Source organism: Daldinia decipiens, assembly GCF_022478715.1.
Source record: "Daldinia decipiens strain CBS 113046 unplaced genomic scaffold F4813scaffold_15, whole genome shotgun sequence".
NCBI classification, from domain to species: Eukaryota; Fungi; Ascomycota; class Sordariomycetes; order Xylariales; family Hypoxylaceae; genus Daldinia; species Daldinia decipiens.
In genome coordinates, this window is record NW_026054558.1 from 91,334 (window position 1) to 110,479 (window position 19,146).

Here is a 19,146-nt window from a genome sequence, read left to right on the forward strand (position 1 = left end):
ACATAACTTCTGATTTGAACTTAATACTTTACCTATGAGTTCCTCTGTATTGGGCATTGTACATTGCACGAAAGAGGTTTTAAATTGAACCCCTGTTCAGCGCCTTTTTAGGTATTCCTACCCCGCCATCGGAGCTATCGCCCCCCGGAGTTGTCACTAAAAATTTCACTAATAGTCCCTACCCCCACTATGACTCTCAATTGCATCGGCTAATATTTATTTTTTAGATCTTGCGACGATCGGCTGCTTTTGCGACAGAATAGAAGCAATTCCATTATATCCAATTCACCACCCACTTCTTGTTAGGTGCTAGTTTTCTTCGAATTAGCTTTCTTCTACTGGTACGCAAGGGACTATAATCGCTTTTATTAGCCCATCATGTCTGTAAGTGTATCTTAACTTGTACCTTCAAAAGGCAAGCCTAGACAATCGACTGACTGGTGACATTTAAAGAGCTTCTACATTGCAAACAGGGACGTCGGCAACAAAACTACTGGGGATGACTGGAGAAGTACGTATGGATCCTCAGAAGACAAAGGATTATGGAGCTAATTGGTTCTTTAGTCCGCGGCTACAATCCCCTAACGCCTCCGGACCTCCTCCAGCACGAAATCCCACATACGGCCAAATCAAAGCAGACAGTCCTCGAAAGCCGCGATGAGGTAGTAGCTGTAGTCAATGGCACCGACGAGAAGGATAGACTTCTAGTCATCATCGGACCATGCTCCATTCATGACCCGAAGTCCGCCCTCGAATACTGCGACAGACTACTGAAGGAGAAGGAGAAGTACAAGGATGAGCTACTCATCGTCATGCGGGCTTACCTTGAGAAACCACGAACAACAGTAGGCTGGAAGGGTCTAATAAACGACCCCGAGATCGACAACAGCTTCCAAATTAACAAGGGATTGCGCATGTCAAGGCAGCTCTTCGTCGAACTCAACGACAAGGGGATGCCCATCGCTAGCGAGATGCTGGATACAATCTCACCACAGTTCCTAGCAGATGTCCTTTCAGTCGGAGCCGTGGGCGCTAGGACCACCGAAAGTCAGTTGCACCGTGAATTGGCGAGTGGCTTGTCTTTCCCGGTAGGGTTCAAAAACGGTACTGACGGAACATTGGGTGTGGCCATTGATGCTATCGGTGCTGTTAGGCATCCTCATCATTTCCTCTCCGTTACGAAGCCCGGAGTCGTAGCCATCGTTGGCACTATTGGTAATGAGGACTGCTTCGTAATCCTCCGAGGCGGAAGCCGTGGTACTAACTACGACGCGAAGAGCATCGCAGAGGCTAAGGCTGCCCTAGCCAAGTCAGGGTTGCGCCAACGTCTCATGGTAGACTGCAGCCATGGAAACTCGCTCAAGAACCACAAGAACCAGCCTAAGGTTGCTGCTGATATAGCAGGGCAAATCTCCAAGGGGGAGACCGGCATCATGGGAGTTATGATCGAAAGTCATATCAACGAAGGTAAGTGTTCCGTATGATCCAGGTGCCTAGGTTGGATCGCTAACTATTCGCTCTTATAGGCAGCCAGAAGGTGCCTAAAGAAGGCAAGGATGGTCTACAGTACGGTATCAGTATCACAGATGCTTGCATTGGATGGGAAGACACGGAATCAGTCCTCGCTACCCTCGCGAATGCCGTCAAAGAGCGGAGGAAGGTAACTGGTATAAATGGCCACTCGTTGGCAATTGGGAGTGCTTAGATGGGATTCACCTATCATAAAAAGTAAAGAGCAAGAAGTCTCGCGATCTGTAATCAAAAGTGGTTCAAAATTTTGAAGATATCCAAACGTTCGGCACAACGGAAGGGGAAAAAAAAAGATAAATTAAAGCATTCTTTGCGTTACAATTCTTATACTTAGACCTTTGTTAGAAATGGGGCAAATGTATTATCTAAGTTTAACACGATAAAATGCCATGTAGGAATTAGAGGAAACAAATTATAGGAAGAGTTGAACTTGTCTCCAACTTGTTGTTGTTGTTCTATCCGTGAAGTACCTATATAAAGAAGCTCGGTAAAAAGTTTCGTTGTAGGCCGATGAATGGCGGGTTCCCGACCTGCTGAGTTTAGGCCCATATGGTTTTAACAATAAAAACCTAAGTCTTGGCAGCTCTAATCACGTGCATAATGGAATAAGCCCAGCGAAGCTAACCTCGGCAGCCAATAGGATTTAGGTATTTCCAATTGCTTCAAGGCCTGAGCACTTTTTCATTCAACCTTGTTGTTTAAACCGGTTCGACCTCTTTCAACCCCAACGCCGAATCTTACCCTGTTTTCCCATTGCATTGTCAACCTACCCGTCGCCCACCTCCCACGAACGGGTAGAATCTCGCCCTTCATGTTGGCAAGGTCTTGCCTGCGCTCTACGCGCATTTTCAACGGCGCCAGAAATGGCGCGACCGCCTTCACAAAGGTACGCATCGACTGACGTCGTCTAGAACTCCCATCTACAAAGCCTGGTGGCTACAACAATAGCTGTTACGATCATATATAGCAGAGGAAATAAGTATGAATGTAGCTAACTATCGTCCTTCTGCAGCGGTCTATCTCCACATCTGGCGCCGGAGCCGAATCCTCTCTGAAATTGAATGTAACCGCCGCCGCTTCCACAGCTCTCGCTATCGGATCCGTAGCATGGTACTACCATCTCTATGGATCTACCGCACATGCCATGACGCCCGCCGAGGAAGGGTGAGTTTGGGTTCCTATATATGGAAGAATCATACGATTTATCTTCCTTTAATCCGACACTAGAGGATAGATGGGAGATTATCTGGTATCCTATATACTAATGATGCTAATACGTCAAATTAGTCTGCACCCGACGGCATACCCATGGGTTCACCAGCAGTGGTTTAAGACCTTTGACCACCAAGCGTAAGTGTAAAAACTCATACTTCTAAGGCTCCATCATTACTTACGGACCACCAGACTTCGCCGAGGTTTCCAAGTCTACCAAGAAGTCTGCGCGGCATGCCATTCGCTTAGCCGAGTTCCTTACCGAGCACTTGTTGGAACTATCCTAACAGTAGACGAGGCGAAGGAATTGGCGGAACAGAACGAGTACGACACCGAGCCCAACGATGAGGGTGAAATCGAGAAGCGACCCGGAAAGCTTTCGGATTACATCCCGGCACCGTACAAGAACGACGAGGCCGCTCGAGCTGCCAACAATGGTGCCCTCCCTCCCGATCTAAGCTTAATTGTCAAGGGCCGACATGGTGGCTGTGACTACATTTTCAGCTTACTGACTGGATATCCCGACGAGCCGCCGGCGGGTGCTCAGGTCGGCGCCGGTCTCAACTTCAACCCTTACTTCCCGGGTACTGGCATTGCTATGGCCCGTGTCCTATACGATGGTCTTGTGGAGTATGAGGATGAGACCCCTGCGTCTACCTCGCAGATGGCCAAGGATGTGACGGAGTTTTTGAACTGGGCGGCGGAACCTGAGATGGATGACCGAAAACGAATGGGCATGAAGGTGTTGACTGTTACCGCAGTCCTGTTCGCTTTAAGTGTCTGGGTTAAGCGATACAAGTGGGCAACGGTCAAGTCGAGAAAGATCGCCTACGACCCACCAAAGGTAACCGACAAGGTCCGCTCGTAAGGATATCCGCTGCTGTATGTACTACTAAGCTACCATACCGCTCCTTTGTCATGGCAAGGGGAGAAGAAGAAAAAGACTTGAGGTTGCAAGGGGTTGGAGTAATCCTGAGTCACGACTCTAGAGTGTATATCAAGTTCCTAAATTTTAGACGTTCACGGAAAGTTTACTTGAAGTACATGGGCAACTTGATAATGGATTTTTATGATGAGAATATTTTCTCTCAACTCGGTTAACCTCCAATTGCACATTTACTTACCTGGTGTGCCTGGGCACTACCTATGCATGGAGTAATTTCAGTCTGGGGATAAAGCTACCTTTATCGACGGGAAGCTATCCACATATATGCTTCCTAAGATAGGTATATCAGGTACATTAGGTACATAAGCTACCTATGTAGATTACCTGTACATTACATAAGTTAATAAGGATAATATTTCGAAGAAATGGGAAGGTGCGCACAGGGAAAGAGAAGGAGGGGTCTTCCTCAGCCTCAACCTTAAGTCTCTAACCTAGTAGTCTCCAGTACTGTAATTCAGGTAATTTAGTGTACCTACATACCGGACATAAACTCGCTATAGTCGCCGTCTACCTTATACCTATTACCTATAGGTGTGCAAATAAGGCGGTGACCTTAATTGCCCAAATGTACCTGGGTACGTATTCCGTCTGCATTTATACACGTAGTCTCTCAACACATCTTACAACTAATCCAAACCGTCCCAATCAACTTCCCGACAATATATATCACAACACCTACCCAACCAAAAAACAAAGCAACCATTCACCAACACAATTTCCTCAACGTGAAACTCACGCTCTAGACTCGACACGTCAGGAAAATATAGTATTTAAATATACCTAGGTACGTCCAAGTGGCTCGCCTAAGTACTATATTTACCGTCGCTTCATTCGTAGCGAAGTACCCGTTTTCGATAACTATCCAAATCCCTAGCTCTGATCCTTACAGGTATTTCGGTAGTGCTATGAATCAGATGGCGGACGATCATTATTTAGCCAAGACGTATGCCGAAGCTCGTAGCCGGCTGGCTCTGGATTACACATATGGCTTTGACACTTCCGGTCAATCTCAAGAATGGTACCTCGGAGACATAATAGTGAACGGATGGGCGTCTGAGGATGACATCAAACACTTCACTCACCACAGCCTGATGCGTGGCTATGAAGAGTGGCATCTGATGTTCTCATGTGCAAACGCTTTAAAAGAATTGAAAGAAGAGGCTTCTTTCGATGATCCCCTCGAGGGGCAAGACCTCCTCACCTTCCTCACCAAGGTCCTCTCCCCACGCTCTGGCCCTCTAGATGGTGTCATCAGCGGAAAGACGTCGAATCTTCATCCGAAGTATGAAGACGTTGCACAGGAACCCCAATCCCAGTCAAGCACGAAACAGGGGAAGGCAGGGAAAAGGAAGAGAGATGCGTCTCACGAACAGACAGATCCAGAACAATCCGTCAAGAAGCACGGAATGAACATGATATCTCCATTCTGGTCCGCGAATAACCCAGGTTCTTCCCTTCAGCAATTCCACCAGTCAGCAGATGATAAAAAGGAGTCGAAAAGCGAGAAGAAGAAGAGTAGAAAGAACTCAAAGAAGAGAAAGAGAGACATAAAGGCTAGAAAGTCACTGCCCGAGTCTATTGCTACACCTCTAGCTGAGAGCCCAGTTCTTCGAGTCCCCAAAGTTCGCCGCAGCCAAGACAACATCTCTACATCGCCGGAATTCTGTGATGCCGAACAGGAGATAAATCCTCCGTCACTTCTTAATGATCTTAGAATTTCTTTAAAAGGCCGTCACTCATAGACAGCCGGGAGTCTGTGAGTGGCCAGGGTGGTGTTTTGCATACTACTCTTCCGCTGCGCGTTTCTCATACAAATACTGAAGCAGAAAAGGTATTAGCAGACTTGCAATCATCATTACCTACACCCGGAAATGTTGAAGGGACCTTGGACGCAGCTACGTTGAGTTTAGGCGAATCGGACGAAAACGAGGAACCAGAAATCAACGGTGCAGCATCTCATAAGAGAGAAAGCAAGTCTCCTCAACTAGTAGTAAAATGTCTAACTCCCAAACGCAAAACGAAGTCCCCTTACTTTGACACAATGGACATGTTCGGCCCGCCCAAGATAAAATATCCCCGACCTCCTCGAGGAACAGTTCCTTGCGTACCTTTCCCGCGTTTAGACGCCCCCAATTTCGGCTTGATTCAAGAAGACCTCGCAACCGATCCTCTTCGTTTGCTTATCGCAGTGACTTTTCTGATACGCGTAAAGGGGAAACATTCAATACCCGTGTTCCACGATCTCGTAGAAAAGTATCCGACACCGAGACATCTAGCAGAAGCAGACACAAACGATATAATAGCAATGATTAAACACCTCGGTCTTTCTGCGGTTCGAGCTACTGCAATCCAGAAATACGCACGAATATGGATAGAAAAGCCACCTCGAGCTGACATTCGATATGGCGTGAAGAATTATCCACAGCTAGGCGACGGGGCCGACGTCCGGACTGCAGAAACATTGAGTCCTGACGATCCCAGGTCGTCGGCTTGGGAAATTGGCCACATGACACAAGGTCGGTATGCTATAGACAGCTGGAGGATATTTTGTAGGGATGTCCTTCTCGGTCGTGCAGAAGACTGGAGAGGCAAAGGACGCGAAGGAGAATTCCAACCTGAGTGGATGCGAGTATTGCCGGAAGATAAGGAACTCCGTGCCTGTCTTAGGTGGCTATGGATGCAGGAGGGCTACGTATGGGATCCAAAAACGGGAGAGAAGGATATCCTTCCGGAAGACTTGCGTAGGGCGGTTAACGAGGGTCGAGTTGCATATGATGACACTGGCGAGCTGAAAATACTGGACAAGGTGGCTCCTACAGGGAGCAGTACCCTTAAATGTATATGATAGCTACACTCACGAATATGCTTTTTTATAGGGGGTCGCTCTTGATTGTGTATTGGTTATAAGTACGCCCAACTCGGCCAGCTATAAGATATTAATTTTTATGCGAAGCTTTTTAATATCAGATAATGTATCAGATCATTTATTATAATAAACTTGTAAAAACTGATTTCGATGTAATAGTCAATGAGATGAGGGAAATATGTTAATTGATGCCTCTTATCTGTCTATATTGTTGGAATATGGGGAATAGCCAATTATGTAATCTAGTCACGTGCCACCACGTGCGTGGGGCTAAGCCTAAAAGGGTTTACCTTTTAGGCTAACCCACACACACACAACTAAAACAACAGACAACAACAGATCGTGATAGCCTCATTTCAGTACCGTGTGTTTTCCTTCCCTTTCCTTTGCCGTACGCTTATTGGTGTACACCTAATCCTTACCTAATTATTACCTCATACCTGGTCCTTCCTACATATATTTCCTCACGTCTACCCCATTTCTTCCTCCTTGTCTTCGATCAATCCCTTGGCTGTCTCTTGGCGAATAATAGCCTCCAGAATCAAGGCCATCTTCCTATCGTGTATCTCATCCAAAGCGTCCGAAGCGCTCAACCAAGCTGCGGTCAGATTCCCCTGGCGTGCGTAGGACGTCCGAGTCCACTCCTTGGACCGCAGCTGGCTCCGGTGCAAGTGCTGGTAGCCTAGCCATGGGAAATTGTATGCTAGGTGCAACTGCATGAGGCGCGGGTGCTCGTCAAGCGAGGAGAGCGCTTGAGCTAGACACATCCGGTAGTAATGCAGTGATCCGCCAACGAAGCCCGCGCAGGACCCGAGAAGAAAGCCGGTGCTACCGCTACCAGTGAAGATACCGGTTGCCGCTGCGGCTGCTAGACCTACTAGAGCCTGGAGGTGAGTTAGTGGTAGGCTTGGTGATGTGTGTAAAAATAAAAGGGGGACAAACCGCGGTAGACGAGGCTATGAACATGGAACGGAACATGTAGAGGCCATGGCCGCTTGGAATGGAGTTGAGTTAGCTACCATGCATATGCCAATACTTAGTTGAGTGCTTGAAAAATGCGGTATATCATAATTTGAACATCCTCTTTGCAGTTCCGCTCTGCGTTGTACGAGGTGTTACCCGTTACACGCGAAGTATTATTCCCCTGAGGTAGCTGTCTGACAGGCTCCACCGAATAAGATAGCGCTGTACTTCAACTAGCACAAAGCCGACGCTTCCCATAAAAACTTAGTACCCATAGTTAAACTTAGTAACTACCTACCTAACTAAACCTAATAGTTTCAAGCTTCCAGTACATCATTAATGATTGACTTGTTCATCTCAACTTACATAGGTACATACATGTGTTGTACCTAACCTACCCAGGTATCTACATATCCATTTAGACGCACAGCAATACCTCCCGCTTACTGCAGAACCGCTTCTTACGTGAGATGGGAACGGTTCTTATAGGTTTCTGGCTCGAGTCGTGATCGGGGTATCCTACCATCTCCAACTTGCATATATAGAGACGCGTTTGCAATGCCATCTATGTCATCTCAGGCAGCGTCGAAGCCAGATCGTTGAGGCCTAACGTCTGGGCAATTAGTATGTCGGTATAGAATACAGAAACTGCAGACGGACGGACCTGTGGGAGGAGTATATTAAGTACATGCAAAACCGGCAGACAGTAACACACATTATCTCAATCTCCCCCCAAGAGCTGAAAAGCATAGCTCCAATAGGAGAGCTTTACCCCTCCAAGATAGCACGACAGCAATACCCCGCAACTCGTGCCATCCATACAATCATACATACAATCATACATATATACAATAAAGTATACGCGCCTAGCTCAGCTTCGTTCCCCCTTTTGGATATATTCTTCCTGGCCGCTCGCACCATCCCTCGCCTTTACTAACTGACTCGATGGGCTCGCTCGATTCTCCCAAAGATGAGCTGACCGTGCTGGTCACCGGCTTCGGTGTGCGTACCTAACTTGTGCCGTGCCCGTGCCCGTTCCCTACATGTAGCTAATCAGTTACGTGCAGCCCTTCAAAGAGCAGTATCCCGTGAATCCCGCCTGGGAGATAACCGCCTCGCTGCCGGATTACCTCCCGCCCGACAGGGTTAAGGATCCCGTGCGGCAAGCTTCGTTTGCCCTGCCGGTGGTCCGGATCCTGAAGCACGGCCCGGTCCGCGTCAACTACCAAGTTGTTCGGGACTTGATGCCGACGCTGTGGGATGATCCGGAGCAGAAGGTTGACTATGTCATCCATATAGGGATGGCGGGCCCGCAACATGTTTATTCTATTGAGAGACGGGGTCATCGTGATGGGTATGATAAGCAGGATGTTGATGGTCAACTTCTTGGTGATGAGCAGAGACGTAAGCTTGAAGGGGATAAGTGGATATGGCAGTGAGTATACTTTAAGTATATAGCATCCTGCGTATCGTGTGTATTAACTTATTGTCTACAGTGACGTTCCTGGGGAGCTCTTAACTGACCTAGAGATCGGGAAGATCTATAAGCGATGGGTTGAGCGTAGCCCGGTAGGATTTATGCCCCTAATTTTCCCAACGCTTTGGATATGTACTGACATTAATAATCACAAAGGATAACCTCAGACTACAAATCTCCGACGACGCTGGGCACTACCTATGCGACTTCATCTATTTCTCGAGCCTAGCTCACCTGTATAAGCAACAACGGCCCAAGAAAGTAATCTTCTTGCACGTCCCTTTGCACCCTGATCCTGAATCTCTCAGCCGCGGAAAGGAGCTTGCTTTGCAATTAATTAAGTCGGTATGTGAGGTTGGCCTGCAGCAGGAGCATGTATCTTAATAACTATGTGGTATGTATGGTGGGCACTTTATGAATGGCAGACGGCCTAAGTATGAGTGTACGACAGATATTTGTATGTTAACCAATTTGTTTGAAATAGTCAATGAAACGATATAGTCGCATAATTTTCGCTTTCAAAAAAAGTAAAAGAGCAAATAATTAATTTCCAATTGTTATATTATGAATGATTTTATAATAAGGTCCAAGTAGCCTCAAAGGTACATATAATAAGAGGCGTTTTATTTCCTAGATAGTATATTCTTAAGGCTGGGCTAATCATATTGCCGTTTAAACTCAAGAGTAGGTATATATTTGCGGGATTATGGCGACCATGGCGCGGCGGTTGACGGTGCCGAGGCGCTCGCGGTAGGCGGTAAGAGCGGAGAGGATGGCGGATTCAGAAGGCGTAGTGTATGGCTGTTGTGGTGTTGGCAAGCCAATTGTTGTAGATTCTTTCCGCGTATAGTCGAAAGTAAGATGGGAAGAAGGGGTTTCAAGTAAAAAAGTGCACAGTCGTACGGCGCTGGGTCCTAGGCGTTGTATAGTAATAGGACTGAAGGTTGAATAAAAGATAATAGGTACGACTTATATTATATAAGAGAGTTCTTTATATAGACGTCTAGTCGGTTGGACAATCCCAGGAGCCACCAGGCAGCAAACCTCACTTTATAGATAGAAGAGGGAATGATGGAACGATGGGTATTACTATTATCATAACAATATATTATTGTAATGAGTGATATTATTATTATGATAGTCAAGGGCCAAATGTTGACATATTTTAGAGTTGTCGTTCTCTGATGAGAGACTATCGTTTTCGTAACGGAATAATATCACTTATACCTACTAGGTGTATCCTATAATTAAGGTTCTGGTGTTGCCAATGGGGTATGGTTAGATGTATTATTTAATTGTAATAGTTGATATAATAACTATAATAGTGTTCCTGTAAGGTAGATTCATAGAATTTCCGATGGATTTAAATGTACTGAGATGGTTGTTTACGAATGTACATGTATAGCAGTACTTCGTATATATGGGAATAATCGCCTATTACTAGACGAAAAGCACGAGTAAATAAGACTAGCGCGCTAATAAATAAAGTTCGACCATATGGGCGATGGCAATTCATATTCGCCGACCACGCGGGTTTTTACGCCGTCTATTCCAATCGCCGAATTCCTCGGCTGCTATTGCTCGGGCTCGGGGACCAACCTAGCAGTTTTGACCCATAAATAGACAAGTCGGCGGCATTAATGGTTACCTACTTAAACCAACGCCGCCTCAGCGAACCGAAAAAGAAAAGGGAAAAAAACAACTGCCGCAATTATCCATCGAAGCCATATTAGCCATTGATCTCTAAGAACCATCTTATCTCAGACATAAGAATAATTCCGCCACGATGTGCATGAAAGCCAATTGCTCCACCTGCTGTAAGTTAGACAGTAGATGAACATCTATTATATCTATTATATCTATACCATCTCTCATATATGCCTAACATGCTTCTCGCTAGACAAAATCACGTGGATTGGCTGCGGAAGCCATATATCCTCCGTCCTTGACAACATTCCACCGCAAGACTGGTGCGTGTGTGAGCCCAAGGTCGAGGTGAACGACAAGAAATATCCTCCGGGGGCAAAATTTTAATTCGGGTTGGAAGTCATGGGCAGGAGTATGGAGTGATGTCAGGGTTGCAAGGGTGAAGGTTAGATATTAGTATGGGTTAGGATGAGAAATGAGAAATGAGAAATGAGAAATGCACTAAGGTAATAGTTGTATAATAGTTGGAAATTTAACTTTATTTCATCTGTCAAGACGGTGGATACGTCTTACTATGCTCAATCTATATGATGCGCCGTGCTGTCGTTCATAAGCAGTAATATATCATAACCCATTGCCTCTTCGTCTAGATCTTCTGGCCCTTTTGCCATTGTGCCCTAGAGTACTGGATAGGCCATTTCACCTCCACACCCAACTCATGTGCGACACGTAGAGTGAACTCTGGCTCGCGTAGGTATTGCCGGGCGACTAGCACAATATCCGCCTGCGTAATCTGTCCTGCCTCCTCGCCGACCTCGGCGCTGTCGTGCGCTGTAGCACCCTGAGTCAACGACTTGCCCTCCTGTACAATTGAGCGCGCCATTTCGGCGGTTGTGATTAGTCCGACAGCACCGATAAGGAGATTTAGATTTTCCTTCTTGATGGCCTCGCGAATCTTGCCCGCAAGGTCGATCTGGTAGTACGGGTGTATGTTGACCTTCGACATATCGCTGTTACCTCCCGAGCTAACGTCGAGTAGGTCGACACCGACAGCAGGGAGGAGCTTAGCGAGGCGAACGCTTTGCTCAAGGTTCCAGCTGGGCTCGTCAGACCACTCCATCCACTCGGTTGCTGAAATGCGCACGAACAAGGGCATGGTCTCGGGGATAACGCTACGAATGGCCTCGATAATCTCGAAGAGTAGGCGAGTGCGGTTTTCAAAGCTGCCGCCATAGTTATCCGTCCGCTTGTTGGTGAGCGGCGAGAGAAACTCTGTTATGAGATACCCATGGGCGGCATGAATCTCGATGACGTCGATACCGGCCTCGACGGATCTTCTGGCCGCGTCCTTGAAGGCTTGCACAAGGGTCTTGATGTCCTCGATAGTCATGGCCTTGGGGTCCGGAAAGTTGTTGGTGTACTTGATGGGGCTGGGCCCCCATATGTTGTCACCCCACCCGCCCTCTTCAGGGGAGGCGAGGGCGCCTACAGAACCATCGGTGACAAGCCAAGGAGCTAGGGTGCTGGCCTTGCGGCCAGCGTGGGCGAGCTGGATACCAAGCTTCTGACCCTGGGAGTGAGCAAAGTCCGCGATACGCTTTAGACCGGCGATCTGGCTGTCTTTCCAAAGACCGAGATCGTCGGGGCTGATACGGCCGTTAAAGGTAACACTGGTGGCCTCGATGATAGTCAGGGGAGTGCCATGAATCATGAACTGAGACAGATGAGCAAAGTGCCAATCAGAAGCGTGTCCGTCGTCAGCACTATATTGACACATTGGGGCGACAACGAATCGATTTTGCAATTCCACGCCCCGGATCTTTATCGGCTTAAACAGGGTCGGGGCTGAGGCCGGGTCCAGGGCCGATCCGGCAGGAGGGTCTTGGGCCGGCGTCCAGTAGGGGACATTAGGGGCTGGCTTGTGAAATGTGGACGACATGATATACGACTCGGAAGGATCAGCTAGGATTTTCGATGTAATAGAGTGTATGCAGTCAGATTCCAAAAGAGGATCGAAAATAATCTTGGCGTGTTTTGCGGAGATGATAAAGGAGTGTTACAAACTCGGTTCAATGAGGGCCGAAAGGAAAGTAAGATAGTATGGATGTTACCGGCTTTTCGATAATTTGGGTTGTTGTTATTTTAGAAGGAAGTTATTTTATATATGTACCTTATGTTACCATGGGCCTGGAGCCACGAATAATGGGGGACCCTCATCTATCATGTCCAATCTTGCATTTCGAATTGTGTAGAAGAAAGGGGAGAAAGAATAGCCGTCTAATTGAGACATTTAGAAACTAACCGCAGTTTCGTATAGGTGGTATGGTACTAGAGGATAGTGCTATTCCGAATTGCTGAATAATTATAACTAACTAGCATTAATAACAATGATATTAGTAACACGAAAATGTCTAAGCAGCCAAGAGGCAACAGCTAGGTAGTGTAAGGAAAGGGCCGCTCTTAATTATCCGAACTGAGTCAAATAGCGGAATATAGTGGGATTAATGACGTCAGGTACCTAACTACCTAAACTTGTGTTACAGTTGCGGTTGCATAGCGGATATTTTAATAGGTAAGTAAATGGAAGGCATGGACGTGCGCCACTTCTAAAAAGTCTTCTCTCCAATCGCAATAGTCGCCGAAATATCTTCTAAACAACTTCCAAGATCCCAAGTCAGAGATCGTATCCACTATGTATAGATACCCACCACATACGCATACTACACTTATGTACACTACCAGACTGGGTTACATGGTTACTATTTATTACTATTATCTCGTGGCGTGCCAGACTTGAAGAATTCTCCATTAGTCTGCTGCGGTAGTTTCCGCTACTCATTACCATCTTGCCGCCCTTCTTTAATGCCGAGTAATATTAAAGGATGCAACATGCCTCCTTCGGCTCCTCTCGTATAAATCATCTTTTGGTGGTAGTCTACCTAGACGTTTCTAGCATCAATATTAGCCTCTTTGATCTATCGTCGTACTTACTTCACGATATATATATTGTCAAGTCACTCGGAGACGCGCAGAGGTCTAGAGCATGCAAGACAAATGTCAGGAAGTAGGGGTAAGAGGAGACCGGATCTCGATTTGTCATAAGCCCGTCTAGATGCGGATAGATATCTAACTAACTGCGGCCGTCTACTTCAAGTACGGACGAACCTGCATATTAAACAACGCCTAGGACGCCAGTTAATAGAGAGGCTATGCTCTCGGAAGAGTCGCAGGTTTTTCTAGAATGTCTTGGGAACACGCTTGTTGACAGAGCATAGCCATCGTCAGTTTCTCCTTCGCCGTGAGGTGCTAACGGTATGTAGTTGTAGTTCGAGACAAGTACAATACGGGGTCGGTCATCCAACCCGAATTAGAACCACACGTGTAGGAACTCCATCCTAGCCATCCTGGTCATCATCCCGCATCAGGGGTCGAACCTGAAGCAGCCACTCAGACCCGCCGTCCCCGAATCCACCGGCGATCGTGTCGCAAATCGCTGCTAGTACCCCCTTGTTCTCCCCCCTTCCCCGTTACAGGGCTTAACATGGGACGAATACTTCCCATCCGCGTTTCGTGCCGTGATACTGCAGTGTCGCTATGATGCAACAAGTTCAGACACTCAATACAGTACAACTAGCAAAATGCGAGATGTTCTCATACTAGTACTGAAGCTGTTAGCGAAGAGTCTATGCTCCACTACTGGGGACTTCTGAGGAACCATCCAACGCCTCGGGGCCCTGCCAAGATGTTTATCGGATCGAGGCTCATCCGTACCAAAGTTAGCCTATTTCAGCCGCTATTCAGCTTCGATTAGTTTAGCAAGTGTCCAAGCTGGATTGCTTTTTTCTCTTTCTGCATGTTGACGTGATACTGTCATTCGCTCTATCGTATCTTGTGTGTTAGGTACTAAGTCGACAACCTCGAAAGAATTTTTTTTTAACATGCTGAGAGGAAGATTTGTCGATCGAAAAGCTTCGGCTGCTTCTCTGAATTCGTAAGTTACAAAAGATTTACCTGTATAAGTGGGCGAGAGAATGTAATAAGTTAACTTACCTCTCCTCGTTTAGACTTGCCGGTCCAGCCACCGTCAAGATACTCGTTGGCTCGGATGGCCAGGAATTTCTTGTTCTAAGAAAACTCCTGGCATCATGCAACTACTTCCGGCAGCACATAGACAACGCGCGTGTTGAGTTCGAAAAAGGGCAGGCTCACATCGTCGTCGTCTTGGAAGATCAAGAACCACCCATGTTCGAGTTATTCGTATATTGGCTGAACGAACGGAAAAACTTCGACAAGTTCATCGACGCCGCTGAGACCGATCGCTCCTGTCAGGAGCTTCACAACAGCTTAGTCCAACTACACATATTCGCCGCCCAGATAAATATTCCCGCCTTACAAGATTGTGCTATGGACGCTATTCAAGACGTCTACCTTCGGAGGAACTGGGATATCAGCACAAGACTAATCAGATTTATTTATACCTCATGTGACCCTCAAGAGAGCTGCCGACTACGAAAGTGGATCGTAGCTATGACGGCGTGGACACTCGGGGGCGTAGTTACGACCGAAATGTCGAATAGCATCCAACGCCTCTTCGAGCAATGTCCAGACTTCTGGGCCGAATACAACAACCACACGCGCAAAATGGCGCAATCCGGGCTCGAGGGCCAATTCAAGAATCCCCAGCTCAGACTTCCTTCCAACAACTTTCGCGGCGAAGAGCGTCAGTTCGGGTTTCGACAATGCTCGTTCCACACGCACCGATCGACTGTTGGACAAGGACGATGTCCTCACGCGGCTTCTTTTTCGCCGCTCATTCCGTCTCCGCATACAGACAGCTACGTCGAGTCAGATTCAGACCGGGGCGATTCAAGGTTTGGATCACGGATGGTTTCCCCGAGCAGTGATTCGAGGCTTGGGTCGCGAATGGTTTCCCCGATTAGCGATACGATACCCGAGTCCGATTTAGAGACCTCATGAGATTTTGCAGTCTAAATACCACCCGAGCGCGGCTTCGACGAAATCTTTGTATTTTTATTGGGATTTATATACCACTTACAACTGGAGAGAGGAAGGATGGCCAACGTCTAATCGACGGCTTTGGTTTAGGCGTTGTGTTTGTTTTCACATTTGTTTTACAACATCATCTACGCGTTTGTCCGAGGTAGAACGCCGTGACTGGAATAGTATCACGCGAACATACCTTATGTGCCCACAAACTGTCGGGCAGGGCTAAAAATTACAGGCCTACGCAGTAGCCACCATGGCTACTATTATCATGTTTTTCGATCATTCTATACCTACGAAACCGTCGACGTGTTTCGTTTATATCCACACTTAGGCCACGATAATATCCACGGCAAGGATTCAAACTCGCTTCCTCGCCCTAGGACATTTACGACGAATAATACCACTACTCAGGTAGAACTAATTACCTATTACCCGGGCTAAACACCTCACTATTTCTGTATACATACCCAAGGAGATAAATTCCGACGGAAGTTCTTAGTATATCCTTTGTAATTATAATAGTTAAGCTTATTGCAACCTCTTACAACTTGTTTCTATAGCTACCTAATGTATGAGTATTTTAACAATGCCCATTTTGTTAGTAAACTAATTTTACAAAAGCCGCCATTAAAATACACACTTGCAACAGCCACAGTTAATTTAGTATATACATTTAGTTATTATAATGTAAGGCTATTCGTGAGGTCTGATAACTCTTTTTCGGTCGTAGTTTCTTGCCTCTGGCTCTCATGCTGAAAGTCCTTGAGGATTAGTGTCAGAGATACCCCTTGATGGATGTCATACGTAGAGTGAATGTTAGAAGCAGCAGCGAAGCTGCTGTATAGTAGCCGTATAGTAGTATGAATCTATTAACGCTTAACCTTCTATCTTCTTTCGAGGGCGCTTCGCGCCCCCTTATATATGTGCTCTATGTAGATCTATGCCTAATTCATACTAGTCTCACTTGCCCCCTGACAATTAGGACTTCTTTCTCTAGGTTCGTTATTCTGTCTTCTTATCCCCTCTTTAGACTTTTCAAAGTTCTTACTCGCAATTTCACCTCTTCGTATGTCTCGTTAGTCATGGAAGATGATCCGAAAGTGGATCCAAATGAGGGTCTGGATATTGTGTTCTTTCCTTTGTCTAGAAATGATGTTGCGGCGGGGCTTGGGGCGATAGGTGCGTCTAGATTCTCCTCCGAATCAGAAGATGACGAAATATACTCTGCTGCTTGCGCAAGTTCGGTTTGCAGAGCTTGGGCTAGTACTGGTAGAGGTTTTGGTGCGACTTTTTAAAAGGGGGCATAACTATGCCTCCTATTGTATCCGATCTTCTTAGGGAGGCATCGTCCACGATGTTTTAAGGGACAAGTCTTAGCTTAAGAAATGCCAATCACGCAGAGTAGGTCGTTACCCCTGGACGGGGCTGCATACAATGGAAGAGCCTCGATTGGATCACGGTATATAGCGAAATCTAATGATTAAGTCTAGTTAGCATTTTACTCAGAATTATGTACGAATAAAGGTAATCACTCCGCTCACCTATGCTCCGAGGAACTTTTAAGGGGACACTATGATTCCCCCCTTCCTCATAACAATTCCCTTCCTCGTTAATTCTCCCTTATCCTATGCCCCGTAAAATTGTAAAATATCGTATTTGACATGTACTTCTCGGAAATGTCGTCTCCCTTTCCTGTCTGGCTGGTGTCACTGGGGCTTGTGGTTGTGCTGATGGTAGTTGCGGGGTGTCTTCTTTGATCGTTGTCAATGCCAATGCATTCGGAGTTAATTGTATAGCCATTGTTGATACGTGTATATAAATAGGTATCCTTATTTAATTCGTCGTGTTTGTTATGTGCCTTGCGCTCGGGACGCAAGAGGCCGCCAGAATACGTAAATCTAGCAAGCTTCTCACATCCCGATGACAAGTACTTATACGATCAGCCGTGCTTGTCCATGTGCTTACTAAATAAAGTTAGCGGGAGTTGCTATCAGAAATGTAAAGAATATTGGGTTATATCTTACCTCCATTCGCACTGCCGACCGACCGCCTTTACATCTTCCGTGATCTTCACTCGGAGTAGCCCGGCAATAAGCAAGGGAACTCTTCCTTGTGATTATTAACTATTATCATATGATCGGGTATTATGGCGATGAGTCAGTGTTGAAAGACTCTCCAGGAGAGGCCATAGGACCCACGTGATGTTGTGAAGCTGAGTCCCAGATGACTTATGTGATATAGAAAGCTAATAGCCTACCTATGGAGGGGACCTAATATTGGCCTGGATTTTGACACCAAATTTACTCAGCTGCCTAAGATATCCTTCAGCGATAAGTTAGCATCAGTGACGATGAGAAATGGATTATTTGCTTCTTACCTAGGAAACTAGGAACCTTCTCTTCAGTGAGTCAGGTCACTAGCTGTAATAGAGATAGAGTGTCCTTATATTAGGGGTGTTTGGTGGGCTGCTTGGTGGGCTGCTTTGTAGACTCTGGTATACTCTGATCAAGACAGTTTTACGACATGTTGAGGTCTTTTTAATATGTATATTGAATATTGTTAATGTTGTGTAGCTCCTGCAATTTATTTTATAAAGCTGGACGGCGAGTTCTTAGTCGTAAGAGCGTGAAGCTGTGTGAAGTCTGGTGATATTTTGTTGACAAGCACAAACAAGTAAACCAGCTCCAAGTTTCGTTGCCTGAAAGCAAGTCTCTGCCCTTGTCCATATCTTCGATAGGAACATGATAGACCCATTAACATTGGTAGTCACGTTCCTCCGTCCCACTTTCGACTTAAGTAAGAGATAAACACTTCAAAGCCTTGTTAGAGGTGTTGTTTACAAATGTAGTATGACAACAGGCACTCGGATGACGAAGGATTGGTGAATAGGTTGGCTAACTCACATTGTAAGATTTTAAGTGATTGTCTTTCCAACGGCGTTAATTGTGGGTAAGGGTTTGGATATGTGTATATGTGGTTTCTGGAAGATGATGCTTTGGTGATGTTTTGCGGGCGGTTGGTGTTGTGTTAGATGCTACGCCTATTGGGCTGTAGCTTTCTAATGTTGGCTTTTCTGCCGGATGGGCTGAAAAAGCTTCGGTATCAAGGATGACTTCGTCAAGATTTGGACGTAGCCATTGAATAGTATGGGATAAAGGATAGGAGATGGAGCTACCAGATGGTAGGCTCTTCTGAGATGAGTGTCAACAAGCTCAATTAAGAGAAGAACTTATACTAGCTCTAATACTAAGCTACTTACATAAGCAGAGCTAGCGATAGCTAGCGATTCATGCCAAGCATAAGGTAGTTTAGCTTTTTTTTTTTTTCGTTGAGTCCGTTCGTTGAGCCCCGGTCGTCGAGACTCCGTCTGTCGAGACCCTGGTTAATGGTTTCATTGTTCCTACCTTTAGGTCAGGTGTGAGCAAGTTTTGTGAGTGACTTCCTTCCCATATGCCCCCATGACGTGATGTGTAACACTAGAGAATAGAGAAAGTCTAG

General features: G+C 46.3%; 7 protein-coding genes across 7 annotated transcripts; 5 read left to right on the plus strand and 2 right to left on the minus strand.

Annotated features, from left to right (window-relative positions):
- Positions 1 to 378: 378 nt before the first annotated feature.
- Positions 379 to 3,610, plus strand: F4813DRAFT_380619 (3-deoxy-7-phosphoheptulonate synthase; the record flags this gene model as incomplete). The annotated part of the gene is made up of 7 exons (XM_049245581.1): positions 379 to 384; positions 454 to 511; positions 565 to 1,467; positions 1,527 to 1,660; positions 2,543 to 2,694; positions 2,818 to 2,880; positions 2,935 to 3,610. 7 exons carry the CDS (start codon positions 379 to 381, stop codon positions 3,608 to 3,610), a joined length of 1,992 nt encoding a protein of 663 aa, XP_049099802.1.
- A 992-nt stretch (positions 3,611 to 4,602) lies between these two features.
- On the plus strand, positions 4,603 to 6,711 carry F4813DRAFT_396012 (DNA glycosylase; the record flags this gene model as incomplete). Its single annotated transcript, XM_049247777.1, has 2 exons — positions 4,603 to 5,353; positions 5,431 to 6,711. The coding sequence occupies 2 exons, from the start codon at positions 4,603 to 4,605 to the stop codon at positions 6,531 to 6,533; spliced, it is 1,854 nt and encodes a 617-aa protein (XP_049099803.1). The 3' UTR covers positions 6,534 to 6,711.
- Positions 6,712 to 7,024: 313 nt separating this feature from the next.
- Positions 7,025 to 7,532, minus strand: F4813DRAFT_389106 (uncharacterized protein; the record flags this gene model as incomplete). The annotated part of the gene is made up of 2 exons (XM_049246780.1): positions 7,025 to 7,438; positions 7,497 to 7,532. The coding sequence occupies 2 exons, from the start codon at positions 7,530 to 7,532 to the stop codon at positions 7,025 to 7,027; spliced, it is 450 nt and encodes a 149-aa protein (XP_049099804.1).
- A 930-nt stretch (positions 7,533 to 8,462) lies between these two features.
- Positions 8,463 to 9,378, plus strand: F4813DRAFT_389107 (peptidase; the record flags this gene model as incomplete). Its single annotated transcript, XM_049246781.1, has 4 exons — positions 8,463 to 8,519; positions 8,585 to 8,952; positions 9,014 to 9,086; positions 9,151 to 9,378. 4 exons carry the CDS (start codon positions 8,463 to 8,465, stop codon positions 9,376 to 9,378), a joined length of 726 nt encoding a protein of 241 aa, XP_049099805.1.
- A 1,232-nt stretch (positions 9,379 to 10,610) lies between these two features.
- Positions 10,611 to 11,197, plus strand: F4813DRAFT_358130 (uncharacterized protein). The gene is made up of 2 exons (XM_049243195.1): positions 10,611 to 10,811; positions 10,895 to 11,197. Exons 1-2 carry the CDS (start codon positions 10,781 to 10,783, stop codon positions 11,026 to 11,028), a joined length of 165 nt encoding a protein of 54 aa, XP_049099806.1. The 5' UTR covers positions 10,611 to 10,780; the 3' UTR covers positions 11,029 to 11,197.
- On the minus strand, positions 11,198 to 13,043 carry F4813DRAFT_358132 (FMN-linked oxidoreductase). Its single transcript, XM_049243196.1, has one exon. The coding sequence runs from the start codon at positions 12,578 to 12,580 to the stop codon at positions 11,288 to 11,290; it is 1,293 nt and encodes a 430-aa protein (XP_049099807.1). The 5' UTR covers positions 12,581 to 13,043; the 3' UTR covers positions 11,198 to 11,287.
- Positions 13,044 to 14,144: 1,101 nt separating this feature from the next.
- On the plus strand, positions 14,145 to 16,249 carry F4813DRAFT_61418 (uncharacterized protein). Its single transcript, XM_049248699.1, has 2 exons — positions 14,145 to 14,632; positions 14,706 to 16,249. Exons 1-2 carry the CDS (start codon positions 14,580 to 14,582, stop codon positions 15,616 to 15,618), a joined length of 966 nt encoding a protein of 321 aa, XP_049099808.1. The 5' UTR covers positions 14,145 to 14,579; the 3' UTR covers positions 15,619 to 16,249.
- The last annotated feature ends 2,897 nt before the right edge of the window (positions 16,250 to 19,146 follow it).